This window comes from Nothoprocta perdicaria, unplaced genomic scaffold (assembly GCF_003342845.1).
Source record: "Nothoprocta perdicaria isolate Ctin4 unplaced genomic scaffold, notPer1 scaffold_10, whole genome shotgun sequence".
NCBI classification, from domain to species: Eukaryota; Metazoa; Chordata; class Aves; order Tinamiformes; family Tinamidae; genus Nothoprocta; species Nothoprocta perdicaria.
Window position 1 is genome coordinate 7,277,996 of NW_020454094.1, and position 21,739 is coordinate 7,299,734.

Consider the following 21,739-nt stretch of genomic DNA (forward strand, 5'->3'; position numbering starts at 1 on the left):
TGCATGTTAAAGACCTGTCTGAAAAACAGTAAAAGATGCCACTTCTAGAGGGAAGCAACTCCAGACTGATGCATGCCSCACCAGCAGAGAACCAAGGCAATTCTTGAATCGTATCCAAAGTGGAGAAGTACCTGACAACAGAATAACAAGTTGCCAGGAGCAGAGTAATTTCACACCTTCTGCAACCCTGAAAAACACAGAACTTAACTACCATGTTGCCAAGTGTGAAGACAACGGGATGACAGCTTAATTTCTGTCTCATCAATACTGAAAATAGGCTGTTTAATTGACTAAGAGACCTTCATCATTTCTGTGAAGACACTCTGCACAAGAAGTTCAGAATTTCACAACTTGCAGTTGTGCTGAATCATGCTGTGCAGCACGGGACCCATCCAGCAGAAGCTTTTCCCACCCACTCCAATTCCCATAGCAATGGGAAATCTTCCAGCACCATGAGGACAGCATAGAAAGAGCTGAAATCTGAGGACACCGATGCCACCAGACAAAAATCTCAACATAAGCACAGGCATAGAAATCCTCCCCGATGGGAAATATTGCTGAAGATGACAAAATTCAGTTAAGAGASAAGAATACAAGACCAAGTATATCCTGTGTTGGGTTACCACGCATTTCAAATGAGATCTCAAACATACTCTTCCAAATATGCTACCTAGTGACCCCTCCCCTTCTTTTCTTAGCTTTTAATAACTTATGGAAGAAGTGCATATCAAAAACTRATTATAACCTCTTGAATCAAGGAAGGCCATGCAGTAGCACATACCTGTACTACTTGTTTCTGTGGTTGCGTTGGCTGTGTGGCTGAAATCTGTGTTTTATCCCGAGTGCCCCGGGTACGTTCACTGCCCACCGAAGTCATCATATACAGTATATACAAAACAATGTATGTACAAAATAGAAAATCTGAAAGAAAAAAAACAAAGTATGCGTTAGGACAGGGCACAGATTCAATATTCTGGTAATATAACAGTGCAGTAGACTTGATGCGTATTCCATGCAAGAAGCTCCCGAGAAATCAACTTAAATACACTGTGTTACTGCGTTTATTGCACAGTCTTTATAGCAAAGGGAAAACGCAGAGCGCAACAGCATCTTTAGCTGATGTGGATCTCCCTGGCTCTGTACGTCCAGGCTACATCATATTTTTCCAGTTATTTAAGATTCAGACCTTCCTATCTGTCTGTGTGCTGAAATTTCAGCTCCAGCTGTACCACTCCTTACGGTTCTGTAACACCTATCTTGTTTTGACACTTGGAATTTTACCACGCTCACATCCACGCCGCACATCCTGCGGAGACCTGCCAGGCACCATCAGCTGGAACACGGTGTTCTGCTCTTCCTCATCATTCAATTGTTTTCTTGCACTTTTAAGGAGGTCAGGGCCAATGTCCACTCTACTTCTTGGCCTCATTTGTAAGAGAAATGATAATCCTTGCCCTTAAAAAAATCAAGCTTCTGTAGTCAATACTCTTGTGTTATTTTGTCTTCTCTTTTCGTATTTAAAACTTGCCACCACCTTGTTTTACACATACCTTTGTTGCAAGATCATAAAAACAGCTCAAGCCCCAAAACCACATGCACATACCCCTGTAACCCTGTTGGGTTTTGTATGCACCAGTCATTCTAACACATCTCCTATCAATCTAAGTACTTTGAAACAAGAAATGTGTCCCTCCGCACCGCTTGTACAGCATCTAATACAACAGCAACYGATGAACATGGTTTATGGAAGTGGTAATAACGGAAAACAGATTTCTCAACCGATCAGAAAAGCGGTGGCCAACAGCCTGGTTTCTGTCTCCCCATCACTGGGAAGTGAGACCGCGAGTTGAGGGAACTGAAGTCAACCTGCAAGCTGCACCTGGGCCCACAGAGATGTGCAAGGAGGAAAAAGACCTTCAGCCTCAACCCAAGAACCGGCCTCAGCCCACGACTCACCAGCACAGGCAGCTCTGCTTCAGGTTGGTACCGCAGTTTAGTACACAAGAAAGCTTAGACACAAAGCTACCAGGATTGCAGGGACAAGGATGTGTTCAATGGCAATTGGATGTTCATAAAAAACACATATACTGAAGAAAACTCGAGCAGTTATGTGCAAAAATTAAAACTGCACTAACATGCCACAGTTTAAATACTGATTCACAAAGCTCGGGAGTCTCGCGTAGAAATCCAAAAGCCCATTAATCCCACTATGATCTAAATACCTTCTTCAATTTGCACATACATTTTCATTGACCAAAATTGAGCTCTGACACGGAAATTCTTTACGTGATAGTTAAAGGATTCGATACAGCGCGAGGAGAAAGTGGATTTCCATGAACTCTTGCATATTTAACAAGAAAAGGCCTGYCTTTACCAGGAACTGCCTGCAGTATGATCTGAATGGGAACACAGCGTTTCTTCAGCTTTATGAATACATACACTAAAGGCAGCTCTTAAGGTAGTCTAACCTTGTTGTCTTCCAGGCCCCAGAACAAACAAACCTTCATGGCACCCAAAAGCCAGACACAATCGGGAGAGACRTAACTCAAGCTCATCTGACAAAACGTTCCAAGGAAAGCAAAACATCAAGTAGTTTTRGTGACGTTTTGCACAGCAAGTTCAATGCTTATCACAAACTCTCTGGTCATGGCTCTCCATTGGTGTTTCAAACACATCTCGTAGAGTCCTCAGTTGAGTCTACGGTAAAAATCAGTTTCTCTTTTTGTTAAAATGTGTTTTATAAGCTAAGATGCCTGGACTTGCAATGTCCTAGGCCTAACTAAAGTTTATGTACACTAATTATCACCCTGGAGAAATCTTTTTTTTTTTTTTTTTTCCTTCTTCTCCTCTGAAAGCAGACAGTTCATCACCACTTGGACCTAGCAAAAGGATCCAAGGTAAAAAGCCCTGAACAGAGAACTCAAAGAAGACTAAGTTCTCTCTCTGAAAGATAAGCTAGTGGTTTCAAATAAGACTGCCTAGATTTACCCCATTTTCACTGAAAATATACTGAAAAACTGTAACTCCACTTAATTTCAGTTTGTTGATCATTTCTAAATCAAGATCATGTTTAAACTGATTACGGTGGCTAAAAATTTCAGCTTAGCTTTCAAATACCTATTTCTCTACTTACACCACACAAAGCCACACTAAGTACTGAAATCCACATTTTAGACACGGTTGGGATATTTTCCACCTGTGATACCCAGGCACCACATGGTTCCTGCACAGGATGATGTTCCTGTGTCACATCTATTGAAGTCATGCTTGTTTCTCAGGGTGGAAGGAAGGAGGAAAGCGCACAAATACTTGAAACACTACAAAACTACAGTGATGAGCAGCAAGACCAGCCTGCCAACGGGAGGAAGGCCAAACCACCTTAAAATGGGAGCTTTTGAGGAGATCCTAATCTTGCTGACCACATAATCCATGACAACAAAAGTTGGTTAAAGAGCTAAAGTAGCAACCATAGCCAAAGAGAGAGCCCTTTTAGGAAGCAGGACGGACTCCCACTTGCTTCAGACAACTGCACAATCTACTAATTAAATGATTAATTGATCCCACTACTGATGGTGCCCTGATCAAAGGAACACGGAAAGCACTTTGCTGGCCCCCTCATGCTTAACTCTACATTGGTGAAACTGCACATGCTAACTACTGCATTAGCAGGTACAGGCGGGTAGATACCCACTGCTTTCACATTAGCACCATGACTACAATTTTGAGTGTTTTAACTGGACTAATATCAAAGATGGGGTTGGACAAGAATACCATTTCAGCTTCTACCTACCAGCTTCTGTGCCCTGATCCTATGTGTTAAATCTGCTTAGCAATCTGCTGAGTAGGGTGTCACAAATTGCATTTTAACCTCAGACCACGTGATGGAAGAAGGTGGTCTGAGGTTTGGAAGGAGAAAACTCCTAATTAAATACTAGTTTAATAAAGCTAAAAAAAAAAAAGTTCAAAAAGCAGGTCTTGCATTTTCCATGTCAAGATCTGGCTCAGTACARAAGTCCCTCATCAGCAGCTAACATTTGACCTTGGAGACACACTGCAACTCCACAAAGCAGCTACAACAGCTGTATTTTGAAGAAACTGATACAAGTTAAATCAGAACCTCAGAGCATCAGCAAAAAAAAGGAAGAGAAAGCATTAAGAAAAAGAGAGGAAGACACTGGACTTTCCAAAATTATTGCGTAAAGAAGCACGAGATTTCTGGAAGCCCTTCTTTCCCTGAAGTGAAATCAGGATCTCCAGAAGGGAATGGAACTTTCAGGATCTTCCCATAAAGCAAATGGCTGTACTTCAAAATGGAAAGCAACAGAGGCATTTAATGAGACATCACCTCAAGCCTCAAATTTGTTGTCTCAGTGTTTCTGTCCACGCAAGTTTCGCCCAAGAACACATTACAACAACAGCAGATACACGAGATATACCACTGTATCACCACCAGCACCRGACCCATGATGGAATAGCAATGACCAGGCCTGAAGGGTACCCGAGTACCTTACCTGAATATCCTACCTCAACATCCAACCTCTCTGACGAGACCCCAAAAGTCTCTGTGTTGTCTTCTTCAGCACATTTACTTAGGTTTTTGCTTTGGATTGTAAAAGGAAAGGAGACAAACAGYCAAAGGGTAAGTGAATACATATCAACACAGCAAGGAAGCTTTTTAGAGTCATATTAATATTAACTCTTTCTTCAATTGTATGCTTAAATTTTCTTGGGCAAAACAATCGAGTCCTTTTGGACTCAAGATAAGCTAGAAAAACTAGAGACAGGCCCGAATTCAAATCCATGTGCCAATGTGGGCAGATGAACGAGAGTAAATCTCTTGTGAAACAGTGCAGGTTCCGCACACCACTTGGCTTTCCGGAATCCTTCTCAAGTTAAATATTCACTTCCATCAGCTGAACACAACATCTGCAGTTTCAGTTCTTCTCCTCAGGCAAACACAGGAGAATTATTTTCTTGGCTCTCAGGCCAAGGAGCTGTGATAACACTGTGCAGAGATCTCTGTGAACACCCCAAAAGAATGAGTGCTTTTTTATTCTGTAATTACAAAAGCTGCTCAATCAAGAATTTCTTGAAATGACAAGGCTGGGAAAATGCTGCAGGGCACTGCCTCATGATGACATGACTGCAGTACACRTGCAGTGAGCCCAAGTTTTATTACGAGCTTTGGACTGACTMCCTATACAGCTCTGGCATGACATGWTCTTGAGGAAGAAGGACACRGGAGAAAAATTGCATCTGCAAAGCATCAATACAGTGCATTTCCTGTAAGTACTGCTGCCCAAGATCCTCACCAGCTTTATTATTGCTTGAAAGCAATAAGCACTTCTCAAAAGTCAGATCTCTTCACGACTGGTGCTGTTTCCTCAGTGCTTGAAATCCCCTAGGCCAATAGCACCCAATCTGAACTCGTGGAAGGGTTCCTACGTTGTCACCTGAGAACAACAATCAAATGAACAACATYGACGGCCAAGAGCAAACTCTGGCACTGGCAAAACTCCCCAGAGAGAGAAATTGTTCTCCCTGTGTGCTCTCTGGATTCACCAACAGAAAAGCACTACAGAGAGCAGGGCACCCAAAGCCTGTCCTGGGTATCTGGCTCAGCAGTGGATTGAGCACATCTGGATGAAGGTTAACACTTCACATCTGGCTTTCTATCACATTCATTGCTGCTGCCCCACTAGTTCTTAGTCTCTCTCCACGTCGTGTCCACAAAATGTACAGATGTATGCACGTTAAACAGTATTCCAAACCCTCACTTTGAATTTCCTATAACATATAAAGTTAGTTAATACTAAAACCCATCTTATCTTCATTGGTAGGTAATTTAGTTCATAAAACACTTTTAAAACATTCTTGCCTAAACCTGTTCTACCGAATGAATGCCCTTCAAAAGTAGACCAATAATACCAGGTTTAAACATATTTTCCTATTCTAAAATATATATTTTATATTCTCCTATTCTAAATAGGAAATATATATTTTCTACTTCCTAATAGGAAAATAAATATTTTCCTATTCTAAAATATATCATATAATGAATAAGTGAGGTAAACTTGGCACTTCCAGGCATGATACTGCTCCACCACTGTTTACCTAAACTCTTTATAATAACCTTTATATTCATTATCACAAAGATAGAGGCAGATGCTGAGCTTAAATGGTTCAAGGAGTTTCTTTTTTTATTTTTCAAGCACTAAAAAAATTTTCAGAAGACAAATGTTTCTATAAGATACCCAACTGTCACCTTCAGGACTAGCACAAAACACATGCACTTCAAATTATGAATTCTCTCTCCTGTTAGCAAACCCTGATGAATAAGCAACTGCATACTGATTACCAATGTTAAAATCCAGAGCTGTTAATTCAATTACTATTTTCCACCATATCCAATGAATCTATAATTTGCTAGCAACACACAAGGATCTACAATAAAACAATCATTTTTAATCATTAAGGGGAAAAAGAATCACAAAACTGAAAAAAAAAATGTGTCAAGGAACCATTCCTTTGTAAAATATTCTAGAATTAGAAAAACAAACCCAAAACTTTTTGGTTTTGTTTTTCATTCTTTTCACAGAGTTCATTTTAAGGATTAGTATATCTAAGCAAATGTTAAAAAGAGAAGGAAAAATAAACCCAAATGGATTTCGCCAATAAAAGGAACACAGACCACAATGTTTTGGAAGACAAAGAAGTGCTCATAGTCTTCAGAAGACTGGAGATAGGCAAAATTCAGTTACATATCSAAAGCCCCCTAACAAAAATGATGCTGAATGATGATTAAGGGCCTGSAGCATCTATCTKATGAGGAAAGACTAAGCAAGCTGGGTCTCTTTAGCCTAGGGAAGACTGAGAGGAGATCTGATCAATGTGTGTAAGCACCTGAAGGGGCAATGGAGGGAGGAAGGGCCCAAGCTCTTCTCAGTGGTGGCCAGTGATAGGACAAGGGGCAGTGGGTGTAAGTTGAAACACAGGCAGTTCCCTCTCCATGTGAGGAGGAACTTCTTCACCGTGAGGGTGACAGAGCCCTGGCACAKGCTGCCCAGGGAGGTTGTGGGGTCTCCTTCCCTGGAGATCTTCCAAACCCACCTGGATGCCGCCCCGTGCTCTGGGTGTCCCTGCTGGAACAGGGGGGTTGGACTACATGATCTCTAAAGGTCCCTTCCAACCTCAACCATTCTGTGATTCTGTGAAAGGAGACTAACAAGTGCATGTCACCAAAAATAAATAAATAAATCAGTAACATCATTGACATTACTCAAATCTTGCTTTACAATATCAATTTTCGGCATCATCCCAGTGTTTCTGCATTATAGCTGTGTTAAATGTGAATCACATTTTAGCATATGCTAGTGATTTCCCTAGTTTCAATCTAAATCTGCCAACTAGACACAATAAATGTCCCATGGTGTTTCTTCACGGCTTCTTTGTAAGCATTCAATCTTAAAGAGACAACAAGAGTCCTTATAAAGAAAATTTCTGAAGGAAGACTCAATTTCTCCACGTTTAACCTTGTCTGGTATTAAAAATTAAGAGACAATCATACAACAATCAGAAAATTCTAGCCAGCTTCTACGTAAGAAATCTTCCTTCCAAAGATAACCCTCAGATTACTAAACATGCCTGGCACAACCTACCCATTTCTACTGCTGTCAGAGGACAACACTCGCTGGTGAATCTGGAGAGACAACAGTTGACAGTCCTAAAAATTCAGAGGACTTAGTCTGATAATTCAGAAATCAGATCCTGCAGAGACTCTATTCTCCTATTTTGTTGCCTCTCTGCAAGAAGAAGGCCCTACTGGATAGCAACTGGTTGGACTCTGACAGGCCAAACAATGAAGTCTTATCCCCTCTCCTGTTTAATTACAAGCTCCCTGTTTGCAAAAACCTGTAAGATGTGCTAATTATCAACAGTTACTGCAGCTGTAAAGAAAGCTCGCAGATAACAGAGAGACTCAAGCTGACTAACTGCACATTAYGTCCCATCTAAGCAAATCAGATGTCTTACTGGATCAGAGCATAGATCAGAGCTGCTGCCAGGAACTAGACAAAAAGGAAAGACAAGACAGTAGTGGTCCACATGTAAGTATGACTGACACAAAGCAGGAATTATCTTGGAGAAGTAGCTGTCATTGGGGAGTGGGGAGGGAAGGGGAATAGCAATTTGAATTCTTACACATGGCTTCTCTGCTGAAGAATATTTTAAGAAAAGCCCTGTCTTTTCCAGATACTCTAGGACCTGAAGGAAATATTAAAAATAGGCTCTGGTCTTTTTTTAGCAGAATTTCTTGCCCTCTATCACAGAAGTATTTTCTTGTGCTAACCCTCTCTAAAAGCTAATCAYGTCTTCAGGATAATGTACTATTACTGATGCAGAGCACATCCTGACCCTGAACTGATGACCAATTCTCAGGATCTTGGGCTAGGAAGTATTCAGAGACATCCATGGCTCAGAGGTGTCTCCTGCTTACATGGTTCAGGGAATTTCTTCTAATTTCCAAGCTTTAAAATAGTTTTAAAGGCAAAATATTGTGCAGTCACAAACAGTCTCCCTCCTCTTCATAACGATCTTTGCTTCTGGGCTTTCTGGTCTAATAATTTCTAGCTTATGAAGACAGAAGAAAATACYAAGTCAATCCACAACATGTTCTTTGGGTGTTCCACCTTTACAACACTCAGTGGAGAAGAACAGTTCTTGGAAATCTTTTCTTTATCCCCATTTCTGTAGGTTCACCCAYGATGGTGAATGGAAAGAACAAGGAAGATGGAAGAGTTGTCAAAGAATAGAGAAAAGGCAAAACCCGCAGTGTTTGCCCTCCCAAGGGTTCCTAAGTAACATCCACTGCAAGGGAACGCCGCCGTCTACAGTTTCTGACAAAGCAGCTWTTAACAGAACACTCCTCTAGCCTGCTCACCTGTCACCTCCTGCAACAAATACGCGGATTGAATTATACTTTGCCTAACTAGGAGGCTTGTACCAAAAGGGGGAAAAAAAAGTAATGAGTACTTGRAAGAAGGAAAACTTTATTGCCCTTGAGGAAAAACCAAACCAGCAGGTTTTTAAGGGTTGAAAATCATTAGCTGCTGTAGGTGGAGCTAACAGAGCCTTGTTTAGGCACAGGAGAGTCACAAGGAGTCTGTGACAAAACCCTTGCGAGCAGAGGTTTAGCTCTAATCAATTATGCAACGTTAACCGTTTGAGATCTGTTGTGCGTTCGTTCAAAGTCCAGTGGGCAGCACAGCCTGAACCCAACCCTTCCTGCCCCTGAAATTGYGTTTCACGTTACAGCCCCCGTGCACAACCTCCCCAGTACGGCTCTCCGGCTCCACACACAAGCTCCCCTGATTCAGACCCACGGCCGTGCTGCTGTGGAGCAGACCCAAGAGCAAACTAAACCCTCCAAAACAGTCAGTCAGTCAAACAAGCTTATCCAGTGGAAAACTACATGGTTGCACAGCTGCCCCATCCGACACAAGGAGGGGAGATCAAGTTCATGAGGAGAAGGGGAGGGGACCTTACACCTTGGCAGCCACACACCTTTAGAGCACAGGTAAAGGGTGATGTTGCACATGTTGTTTCTGCAGGATCTAGTAAAAATACAGTTAAATATGAWTCAAGTGGTTTAAAAGATTAAAAACATTCAAAGAAGAGGAGTCCACCAACAAAGTACCACTGCCTTTACATGCTTTATATGTATTGAGTGCAAGTGGGAAGAGAGACTTTTATCAGCCTTACTGAGAAGCTCTCTTCAACGACCATGTTCTTGGATGTAGGTTTGAATCCAGTAACTGGAAAGTGGGGGGAACAGGAATGGAGAGAAAAAGAAAAAAAGATCAGAAAACTTGGAAATGCTTCTTTTCAAATGAAAAATGAGAATCGAATCAGCCAATATCAGCCAACTGAATCASCAAGAGAAATCTTTAATGATTCTGTAAACACTACAGTGTTTCAGTGCTTTTTTGCTGGTCACCTTCGACTGCCACTTTCACAGGGCTAATCCACTTCATGTCCACTCTCTCCCTAGCAAATGCCCCATCTGGAAAAGGCTTTTTTCCTCTGCCAGCTCATTAAATCACAGTAGCCTCCAAGGGGACAAAGGAGGAAAATCCAGGCAGACTTAGCCAAAAAGACTAGGACGCGTCACTTGGAAGCTCTTCTCCAGATGATTCCCTCCACCAAAAACCACAAGGCAAAGAAACAACTCACTGCAGACTCTGTTACTTTGTAGAGTTTACTCCTCCATCCGAGATGAATCCAGGGGTCAGCTAGAAGCCTGGGGGAGCTCGGGACACATCCATATATATTTATATATATATATTTATATATATATATTTATATATATATACACATACACACACACACACAGGTAGGCAAACAGCTGCAGAGCACTAAAGTTATGGATGTTCTCTTCAAAAAGCACATGGAAGCAACACATGATCTCCGGCCACACACTGATCAAGCTATCAATATCATAAGGTAAAAATAAATAAATAACAGTACTTAAATATCCACAGCATCTCAAATCAGGCCTGAATACACGCTCAAAGCCACACAGGACACACGGCTTTCCTGCACCATGACCAATATATCTCTGAATCAATATTCTCTRTACATATAGGCACAGTATCAATAGGACCCATACAGCCTATGCCCAGTATACAGTATATATACCTCAGTATATGTAACACTAACTAGACACCCATCAAAGAGCCCTCAGGCTTGCCGTTTGTCAACGGTACCAACTGCAAGATGCAAGTGTAAAAACTCTAACCGAATCACATCTTCATCAATCATTGCTGATACATTCAGCGGTTAGCTGCACACACCAGATGAGCAACACATGAAACTGGGGGGAAAAAAATTAACAGTAATTTTGTTATTTTTTTCTGGTTTAATCTGATTAGTTTCCTATTAAGTTTTCAAAAAAGGATGTTCAACTTCCATGGGACAGGAAAGCGACCGAGTACTTGGGTCTGACACTTGACCAGTGACTATTAAACGTGGAAATGGGTATTTCAGCCACTCACTCCAGTACCATCATCATATCCAAAGGGCYCCCGAGATTCACTGCAGTTCACACACAGAAAAGAGCGTAGTAAGGAGGTTTCCAGGTGAAATGGGGGTACTGCACCTCACAAGGAGGTATCGCCTCCACGAGGTCTCGAGGGTCAGGATGTGCTCGCTTTGCCCGGGACCGGCGGGCAGCACAGGCCACGCTGCTGCGCGCTCCCTGCCCCCTTCCCGCTGCCGAGCGGCGCGGCTCTCCTGGAACGGCTTCCAAAAGAATTCCTTGAATAGAAACAGATACGAGCAAGGGCACTAAAAATAGCCAAGTACGAGCGGAGACATTTGTGACGTTCTCAAACGGGCGGAAACTCACTCAGCAGCATCAAAGAGGGCACCTAGTTAGTTCACAGCGGAGCTGACAACTTGGAACCGAGTTGAAAGCCCCACCATGAAAAAGGTTGTTCAAGGTTTCAGGTCGGGGGGACTTAATTTAGACTTGGAACATTTTCATCAATTCACAGATTAAGAACAAGATTATCTTAGAAGCAGGGAGCAATATAAAAGCAAACAATAGGTAACCTAGTAAGGCTGCGCCTACAATATGTGCTAAAAACCATCATTATATCAACTTTTGAACTTGAGTTTCACAGTTCGGTAGCAAATCCAAAGAGCCAAGACACCATTTCTCTCTGCAGAGAGTCCTGCTTCTTGAGCTGGACTAACAAGAAACAGAGTAAAAATCAGGTATTCAGAAAAAAATAAAGAAAACCAAAAGTCTCAAAGTGTTTCTTTTAAATAAAAGCAGGATATTCGAAAATATTTTTTCTATGATTTTCTCCAAGACTATGGTATTTTTCAAGCTTCATCCCAGGCACAAGAGAACTTAGTAAAATATTTTTTTCAGTAATATATAGCATTCTAAATTAAAAAAAAACCACAGAAACAACAGTTTAAGCCAGTATTAAAAGCTACGTTCCTTATCAATCTTATACTTTCAGTATATCTAAARTCTTGTTGAAAACTCATGGTGTTTGGTGAAGTGAAAACTTTCAAGAAGCCAAGTTCTTTGTTTGAACTTTCTGTCAGGTGCCCAGAAAGCAGCAGCCTCACAGAGAACTGAAAAACATGAGTGATCCTGGGGGTTTCTGCCAATTCCRGACTGCTCCTTCCACAGCCTTGACCAGGGCTAGTGTTTGGCAGAGCTTTAAACAATGTTTTATTAACTTCCTCTGACATTAATCTTCCTGTTAATCAGCTTCAGTCAGAAAACGTGGCTTTTGGGTTTTACTCCAAGTTTTTCCACTGGGGTTCTCGGGTATCGTTTTCCTCAATATCTCAACTTCTCAACTTGGTGTCATGCAAAAATTCACACACTATTGTTCCATCTTTCCAGACTTCCGAACGAGGGCGGCTCCAGCACTGATCCAGTCCCAAACGATACACAACTATCCAAAGAAGTGAATGACTAACAACCATCTGTACAACTTCAAACACACAAGATACAACAAAGAAGAATTTAAAACTAAAAACAGGAATAGAGTGTTTCAGACTGTTCTTATGTGTTTAATATCAACCAAGCTGAACAGAAATTCATCTCCCACTTCCTTATCTTTCTAATGAAAGCACRAAAGAAAGACAAGCTGCTCACCTGGAACTTCAAATTCACCAAACTTTCAGTGAATGTAATTCAGTGTTTATTTTCTCTTCAACTTGAGTGGGGGAAAAATAAACARAAAACCTTAGACTTCTTATCTTCTTGTAGATACAGGCTCACTACACACACCCTCCACCCCAAATTCACCCTTCCTCTGCAAGTCTTGACTGACTTGAGCATCATTTGGCTGCCCCGCAATGTGTATTTCCAGGGACAGGCTGCTGCTCTCTTCCAGCACATCTTTCCAAGCTAGCCTAGTTTATAATATAACTTAAGAATCAACATTTTTCAAGTGTTTGCAATGTTAACACACCAAATTAGTGCATAAGGATTTTTTCAAAAAAATCCTTCCTTTTTCCTCTCTTGATAAGCCATTAAGAAATTACACTTCACAGGATTTTATTCACTAGTTTCCTTAAAGCTTGTGTCTTATTGACATTTTACCTAATCTTTTATATTTAGTGGGGCCATTTATTACTGTATTTACTATGCTGAAACTACAAGTCATTAATTCTATGCTTTGCCCACAGAGGCAAGCTTACAGGTAGCAGTTTTAGAGAACATACTGTACCTRTAAGAGCTTCACTGACCATTTCATCACAAATATCAGTTAATTTCTTTTAACAAAGAGATGCTGTAGGTACACTGCAGTCCAGGCTTAGTCGAAATAAAATACTACAAGTTTTCAAAGTGGATGACAAATTTGTTTTTTTTCTTACTCAAAGTTGATCCAACAAATCACACGCTATTCTACAGGTGGCRCAATTTCAGACATTTAGAGAATATTACTAAAAAATTCTACCAAAAACATCTGCTAAACATACCTGCAATAAAATAAGGTAATGATGTAAAGCAAACAAGCAAGCAAYAGTACATAACTTTAAATGCAAAACAGTAGGATGATTTAACACGCTCTCAATTTAACACGAAAACTGCTATTCAAGTTCCAGGAGTGCAATGTCCCAATATATAGCATTTTAAAAACTAAAATCTTGAACAAGAACAAAACCTCAGCAACCCAGCATGTCTACGTGCTTCCGCTGATAAAAACAAAAATAAACAAACAAAAMCAAACCCAAGCACAGACAAATAAGGCGGCAACCTCTAAAGCCAAGGCTGTAATCAGGAAAAAGTAAACAGCTGAAGCTGCTCATCTTCAGGGCCTCAAAATTGGAAAAACTGCAAGCGTTTACAGTATTTTCTAAAAAATATATAGTATATATATAATATATACACACACACACTTCACAAAATGCAGCCATTGCCCATTTCAAAAATTAGGGAAATTTTCAAAAGAAAAACTTCTTACTCCGCCTTCTTGTGATGCTTTGAAACTCGGAGGCATCAGGCACTGCTCTGACCTTAGTTAAAACATCGTCAGAGAACCTGGCAGCGGAGCCCGAGCYCAGCAGTTGTCATGGGAGCTGCTGTGAGCTCACAGCTGCATCGCGGGACCTTCTTTCCAGGATGGAAGGCAAGAGAACACAAAAACTTGACAAAACAGCTCCCAATACCCTGTATTTAAACCTCACAGAATACATGGAGCTGAGAGTAGCAATTTTGTGGAGTAGAATTGTTACCTCTACTTATTCACGAAACTCCATTTGAAGAGTTACAAAAACATTCAACAAAAAGAAATATTCTGTGCTCTTTTCAGAATTTTATTCCAGAGAAAAGAGGAGGAGAAGGAAAAGGCACATTAAATAGACTGTTGTTCCCAAAGGCATTCCCTTAAATCAATCCAGCTCCTCATATGCTATATATACACACACACACTATTAATGCAAACCAAAAACATCCTAAAACACAGAACAGTCAGACTAAGGCCTTCTATCCATAGCTGATYAGTTAAAATTCAATATGCATCACACACACATAAGCATAATGTTTTGTGTTTAAGAAAAACATTTCTTGAATTAAATGTTATAATTCCTATGAAATTAAAATAAATAAATAAAATGGAAGCCCATTGGGTTCAACATTAGGTAAGAAATCCTAGGATTAAACYCTGGGAGTCAGAAAATCAACTTCACATGCTAATGTGAAGCACAGAAGGCTGGATACTTAGAAGATGTAATCACAACACCACAACAATATTTACCTGGGGCACGGTGRTCATTAGAAGTTTCAATATACATGAAATCACAAAATGGAAACTGTTGCTTAAAAGTACAGTTATGTCAACCTAAAATTGTTATGCTGCAAACAAATATTTGATTTTTATTTAAATTTTGGATAAAATGCTGTATAGGACTTGAGTGCCTACATTTCTATTAGCTCCTTCAAAACTTTTAATCTTTGTTTCCAAAACCTATTTTATCRACATATAAAGATATGTACTTTAAAATCGTAAGTTTACATTTGCTCTGTTGTTACTTCATTTAGTGTTATAGAAATGTATGATAACATTTCAGTTAATTGTCAAACCCRTGTAGTTATAAAGCTTTGGTTTCAAGTAGGACTGTAAAATACCCACGGCATCTTGCATCAAGTTTTGGAAGAAATCAATCRATGGCACCTTTTCACCATTTTCTTTAACTAGAAATTTGGGATATTTTAAAAACATGTGTAATTCCAAATATATTCAATATAAGCTAAGTACAGGAAGTCAGTATTTCAACAAAATTGAAGATATGCCAGAACTCGCACTGTTTGGAAGATCAATTTACACCTGGTCCTGRAAAAGCCAAGCACATCACTTTTCCCAAGTGGGGCTTTAAGACTTCAAGAGAGCAGAACTCCACATTTTTTTTAACTATAAAATATCTTACTACTATAAAACATGAATAATAGAATCATTTCTGTCTTCAGCTGAATGCCTTTAGACTTTAATAAAATAGCAGAATTTAAACTTACATTTAGCAATGTAGTTTTTGAGCTATGTTTATGTGAGGTCATCTGGTAAATTGGGTAGGAAGTCTCAAGTTTTTTTCAGGAAATATAAGAAGTGGTAACGGTCTCACTATATTAAATAGCAGAGCTAAGAGAATCCCTAAACAGAGCTAATTTTCCCATCCCCATAAATATCAGGAGATAGGTTATCCCTGAGCCCTTCAACACCTCTCCCTCAAAAAAACAAAGCCAACAGAGGTTATTTTAAACTGAAAAAATTATTGCCCAGTGTTTATGTTCGTATTTGAACTTCTGAAAAAAATACTAAGCCATCACTGCTGACCTAGACCTATATAAAAATGTGCAATAAAAATGCATTTATAAGAAAGATCAGGAGAAGCAGATATAAAGCACCATCTGATAACAGTTCRTGTAACTGAAGCCCCGCTTGCTACACAGCTACATCCTAACAGAGCAACACCCCTCCAAAGACTGAAATACAGTCACAGCATCAAATAATTCACCCTGTTAATTTAACAYATGCAAGAGTTGCAGACAACAGATACTCCCTTCCTCCTCTCGGAGTGCTCCATTAAGGCTCATCACTCCCACTGTTATTTCATTTCTAACCTTGACTGCAGTTTATCAAAGCAGGAATTTTGTTTGTTTACAAAGACACACCTAAGGTTCCCGAGCATTAACAGCTTCCTTTCTGCTGCTATGAGCCAGACTCTGGATAATTCAAATGGGCAAATGAAAGTAATAATCCATCACATCACTCACTGATCACAAGCACCAAGTTCTTCCTCCTTTTTTCTCTTACCTCAAGTCTGACTTAAAATACTCCCAAGTCGCAGCCTGCCCTGGCCTGTCCCCCCTTCCCAGGGAGCTCAGTTGGACTCTCCCGAYACGGGCTGTACTGAGACCTCTTCTTCAGGCGCACCAGGGACCACGCTATCAGCAGAACAACTGATCCCAACTTCTCTGCAATATATGAAGCAACCACAAAGGGAAAGGTTGCAGGTCAGCTTTTCAGTGAGTCTCTTCCTAAGTGGGATACACAACCAGGACACCAGTTCTGAGCCACACAGCGCTCCTTGTAGCCCCAAGGAGGATGAAAGGCACCACTCCGCTGCTTAACTCCTGTTCTCTCCTGCACTCGGTTCCAGTCCCAAACATTTAAGGTTTTCTTCTGCTATGCGAGAAAGCTTTCAGTTACCACCGACTGACTCAAYGTTCAAAACTTGCTTGTTCTGGCCTGCAAGGTGAGATGCGTCACTGGGTATGTTTTTATGTTAAATTTTGCTTAGATATTCAAATCTACTGAAAAGACATGGTTCTTGGCTCTCTTGGCCTCAATTCCCCCATATTTAGGGCAGGTGATTTCCTAACTACAGCAACATCATCCTCTATTAATTCTACTGACTTCTACTGAGTCATCATAATACATCTGTGCATTGAGTAGTTAAATTTATCAGTTTTCCTTCTGCTCCCATCCATTACAAGTACCAGGAGGACCCCACCTCAGCAGCACAGGAAACGAATCATATAAATATTTGAGGTAAGTTTTCCCAGAAGAATCTAATTCTCTGTTATTTCTTTCCAGAGGACAGTTCAAAATGAGCTATCCCAACATTTCCCAGACACTGCATAATCACCTATGAAGTAATTTTAACCAATTAACCTAATTTTAAACTTTTGCTACAGTTTTCCTGCTCTTTGCTTTGCTTTTAGCTCAAGAATAAGACAAAGCAGTAGATCCATTTCACTTTACCAGGATCTGTGCAATTGCAAAACTTTCTTCTTAATCCCATTACAAAACACTTCGAAAGATCATTCTCATGTACAGCCAACTACCTAATATGCAGAAGAGCAGCAAAAAACTCAGCTTAAGCTGCCCCGAGCACTATATATGCCCTACACCACCATTCACAATCCATGCAATTTGCAGACAAAACATACACAGGGCTTGGGTGATTTTATCACTGTCAAAAGATTAACTTTTTGACCCATTTCTCTAGTAGAACACATGGATTTTATTACAACCTTTGGTTCTGCTAGAATTTGGATATCTAATTACACCATGATTCATGTTTAAAATATGAATCTTGCTACATTTTTGCAGCATTTTCTCTAAATTCGTATCCAAAAGCCATTCACCTTTTTAGCCATCATGAGTCATGAACTACTGTCAACGGCACCTCTCCTAAATTCCACCTTAATCCACCCCCTTCCCAAAGGCGTGGAAGATGACATGGCTTTAAGTTTGCCTCAAGGACAACAGATTTGACTATGTAAAAATAAAAGGGCTTAGAATTGACAACCTGTTATCAGAATCCCTGCCAAGCAGCTTCGTTAGGGACAACTCTCAAATTCCAGCAGAATTCCAGACAGTCACATGAAGAGGGGGAAAAAAAAAAAAAAAACACCTTATCATTCCTGCAATTAAGGCTAGTATGATAAAAATCACTAGGACTTCAAATCTACCATAGCACATCAAAAGAGAAAACTGCAGACAACGAAGACTGAAGTACAAGTACCAAATTCCTCACAGCAAGGTACTTTTCAAGGTGTCGTTCCTTCCATAGGATCCCGCAGCAATTATAATGCTATAGAAGAACTATTCAAGGAAGACAGCACGCTTATCTTCCCAACACACAAAGAAAAGTTCCTGGACGCGGCTGCTCTCTGAACATCAAGAAGAAGCAAAGAAAGGTTAAGGACTTATCAGAAGCCACAAACTTTTCAAAGACAGTGAGGGGAAGAAAAAAAAACAAACAAAAATCCACTTTCACATAGTCATTAAGTTGCCTCCACTGAGCTCATAACATTGCTTTGGTCTTGTCTAAAGTAATTTCAGACATCTAGCCCTTGACGCCTACCCCAGGTTCAAAACACTCAGACACTTGTTCAGTTGTTGCTGCAAGAAAGGCAAAGCACGGGCTGGGTCAGTGCAGCACGGCTGCTCTGAGTGTTGTGCCTCCCCACTGCACGTGGGCCCCCAAAGTTAACATCCCTAAATCAGGTCACTGCTTTGTCAGGCTCRATACGGATCACAAGTCAGTGGTCTGAAGAACTTGCGATCAAAACATGAAATAAAAGACCAGGACCCAAGGACAGCTGCAGCCTGAGCATCAGGAACGGGGACCAGACTCACAGGGAGGTGTCGGTTACAGTAAACTGGGAGCTCTGCACACACAGCCCCTTTCAGCGGGGGGRATTTGGCACCAGGATTCATTTCAGATTCACACTGCTGAAATTCACCTAAGATCACCTGCAAGGTTTAAAATCAAGCAAGAAAAGTAAGTGCAAGACTTAGATCAGTCATTACCTCCAAATACGGGAAAGCGCGGACAATACAAACGCAGGAGATATCAGTCAAATATTTACCATTAAGTATCCATAAATTAGTTAACATTTAAAACTAGATAGAAAGAGCAAACAACATATGTATTATATATATCCATCATTCTCAAAATACCAACTTGATAAAGACACAGGAAAGAGGAAGATTTAATTTTCTTTGCTCAAAAGCAATCTCAATACGGTCTCTAAAGCATCATCCTGCAAACATCTACTTCCAGAAACAGCACTGGAGTCATAAGAAACACWACTGATGTTCTCAAACAAACTCTGCTCAACTAGCATCTCTTGTAGATCTGGAATAAACTGTGCTTCTTGTTTGATAAAGAAAGAAAACCATAACATTCAGGAGTMCTACTTTGGGTGAACCCTAAGTTTTGGGAAGGATCAAAGCTCTCTCAAAACTGGAAACATGTTTGTTTTTAATGCAAATTGGTACATTTAACCAGGTTAGCGACTCCTCCAAGCTAATCTGTTGGAAGGCTGATTTAAGAAGGTGGAAAAGGAAGGGACAAAAAAGAAAAGCTTTGTGACTTTATCTTCAAAAGAAGATAGAGTATGTTCTGGCTTTYACAAAGACGGGCAGGAAAAAGAAAATTTTAGAACTGAGGGTAGAAACAAGGGAACAATGTGCGAAGTTGCTCGCACAGCCTACCTTGCAAGTTTTATAATCTACACAGGGCGTAAAACAACACRCTCAGCAAGAGAGCTGTAGCAGAGGCAAGCTGAGCAAGCCATGAGATCTTAAACATAACCTGGTATCACCTTTCATCTACCTGGTAAATGCAGGACTGCACCTTGTCTGTAGTCACTACTTTTTCCTTTGCAGTGCCGAGAAGAGGGGAAGCTGAAGATCACCTGCTACTAAGCTGCAGGAGCCTCCCAGGTGAACCAGGAGTCCTCACAAATAGTTGGACAAAATCAAACAGTGGACTTTCAAGCTACAGCAAAATGGAGATCTTTTTTGTACTTTTTTTTTTTAATATGAATTTCAAATAATTTCAAAGGAGCTACTTTAAACTTTTCATTATACCTCTCCCTGTAAGAATGTAACCGGTTTAGGGAAGTTATATGAAAAATAGTACAAGTCCAAACCAGGTCTTCTCTGGAAAGCAAAGCTGTACATAATGGGCAACAAATGAGCAGACTGTATCAGAAAAGAGAAAATCCAACAAAACACTATTACAGAAAAAAASATAGAATAGTAGATAATATTTGCATTTCCATCCAAGTTTTGAAGCATACTATGTTTTGAAGATACATCACTATGAGAGTTTCATTAATCTGTTCTCTTATAAAGTTACTTGTTTTTTTTAAATCAAGGTCATACAATGAAAATCCAGGAGCAAAACAAAGTTCTTCAGAGCTTTAACTAAAGTCAAAAGATAAATTAACAGCAGATATACATTTATATGCTTACTTTCTCATGAAAACCCTATTTCAAGTACCARCTCTAAATATTACTGAAATCACGAACAAACACTATTATTACACCAATTATTAATAGAATATTAATATTCTATGATAGATATATTTCTCAAGCACTATTAATTTTGCTACTAAGACTAGTATCACAAGGGGACACCTGCAAGAGCTATAATACACACCAAAAAAATCATTTTACTGGGGAAACATGACTTTAGTTAGAGTAAGTGGGAAAAAACAAAACGCAGAAAACCAAAAATTTACTTGCAAGTTCTATAAAAGAAGAGCTTGAAAAATAGGAAAACTGAAAAAGGGGGGGAAAAAAAAGATTTTAGTGATAATTCTGTTAGGTTCAAAGTCACCTGAAATGGTTAAATCCTATCTCATGGCACCAGGATCCTGAGGACTCACCAAAACTATGGAAATAAAACAGCCTTAATTCATGAATTTTCATACATTTTGGGTTTTTTTTTTTCCTAATAAAAAAAAAATTAAATCAATACAACAACAAAACTGCAACGAGGAAAAGGAGAATAAAGCTCTCCCACTTTTCTCTGCTCCCCCTTTACGTTACCAGATGTTGTTAAGCTTCAGCCCAGGCACGCTCGCTTCCCAGAGCCTACAACTCAATTTGTTTACACCAGTTAATCCAGTCTCTCCACATAACACTCTAGGAGCCCCAAAACATCATCAATGCTGCGAGCAGATTGAGCTTCACTCGCTTTCAAGTTGCCTAGTGTAAGGTTAAAAATAAAATCTATAAACAAGCTGGATCAAACCACCCCACAGAGATCAGGCGCAGGTATAAATACTAAGCCAGTCAGGTAGGAGTCCAACCCAGATTCTACTTGAATATATAACCCAGGGAATTGCTAAAAAAACCTGCATATTAAAAAATTATTAGAAAAAGCAMGGCCTTGGAAAGGCAAAGTTGATGCTGTTGGTTGTGAGAGGCTCCATTTCAATGGAAAGTGCTGCTGCTCCAGGCCTGCACATCCTCCCCCTCCCTTCCCTTCACTCACATCCAGCTCCAATTTCTTTCCTTGAAAAAAACAGCTGCTCTCCTGCCAGGAAGGTCCCTCCATTTCACCAGCCACCACCATCCCAGAGGCCGCTGCCTTCATCTGCTGCCTTATTATTGGCATMCATCAATTACTCAAAAGGAGACAGCCGGACCTGCCTGCTGCTTGGTGGCGAGAGGAGAGGCCGGTGCTCAGGCTTCCCTCGCATCGCTCCACACAACGCCCTGGTTTCTGTTCCACCACCTGCACGTTCCTTTGGACACAACCCGGAGGGCCCTGCAGGTCCAGGCTCCGCGTGTTAACGCACACAGGAGAGAAGCATCAAACCTGCTTCACCCTGACCTACTGCCAGGCCCTACGAAACGGCGCTGCAGACATTTCAGCACTTTTTTTTTTTTTTTTTTTTAATGCT

General features: G+C 40.4%; 1 protein-coding gene across 4 annotated transcripts in view; it reads right to left on the reverse strand.

Annotated features, from left to right (window-relative positions):
- The window catches only part of UBAP2 (ubiquitin associated protein 2), an 88,385-nt gene that overhangs the window by 65,377 nt on the left and 1,269 nt on the right, over positions 1-21,739 (reverse strand). For all 4 annotated transcript variants that reach the window (XM_026039681.1, XM_026039672.1, XM_026039666.1 and 1 more), the window contains exon 2: positions 782-921. In XM_026039681.1, coding sequence (XP_025895466.1) covers positions 782-880 — 99 coding nt within the window. In that variant the 5' untranslated portion in view covers positions 881-921. The remainder of the gene's footprint in view (positions 1-781; positions 922-21,739) is intronic.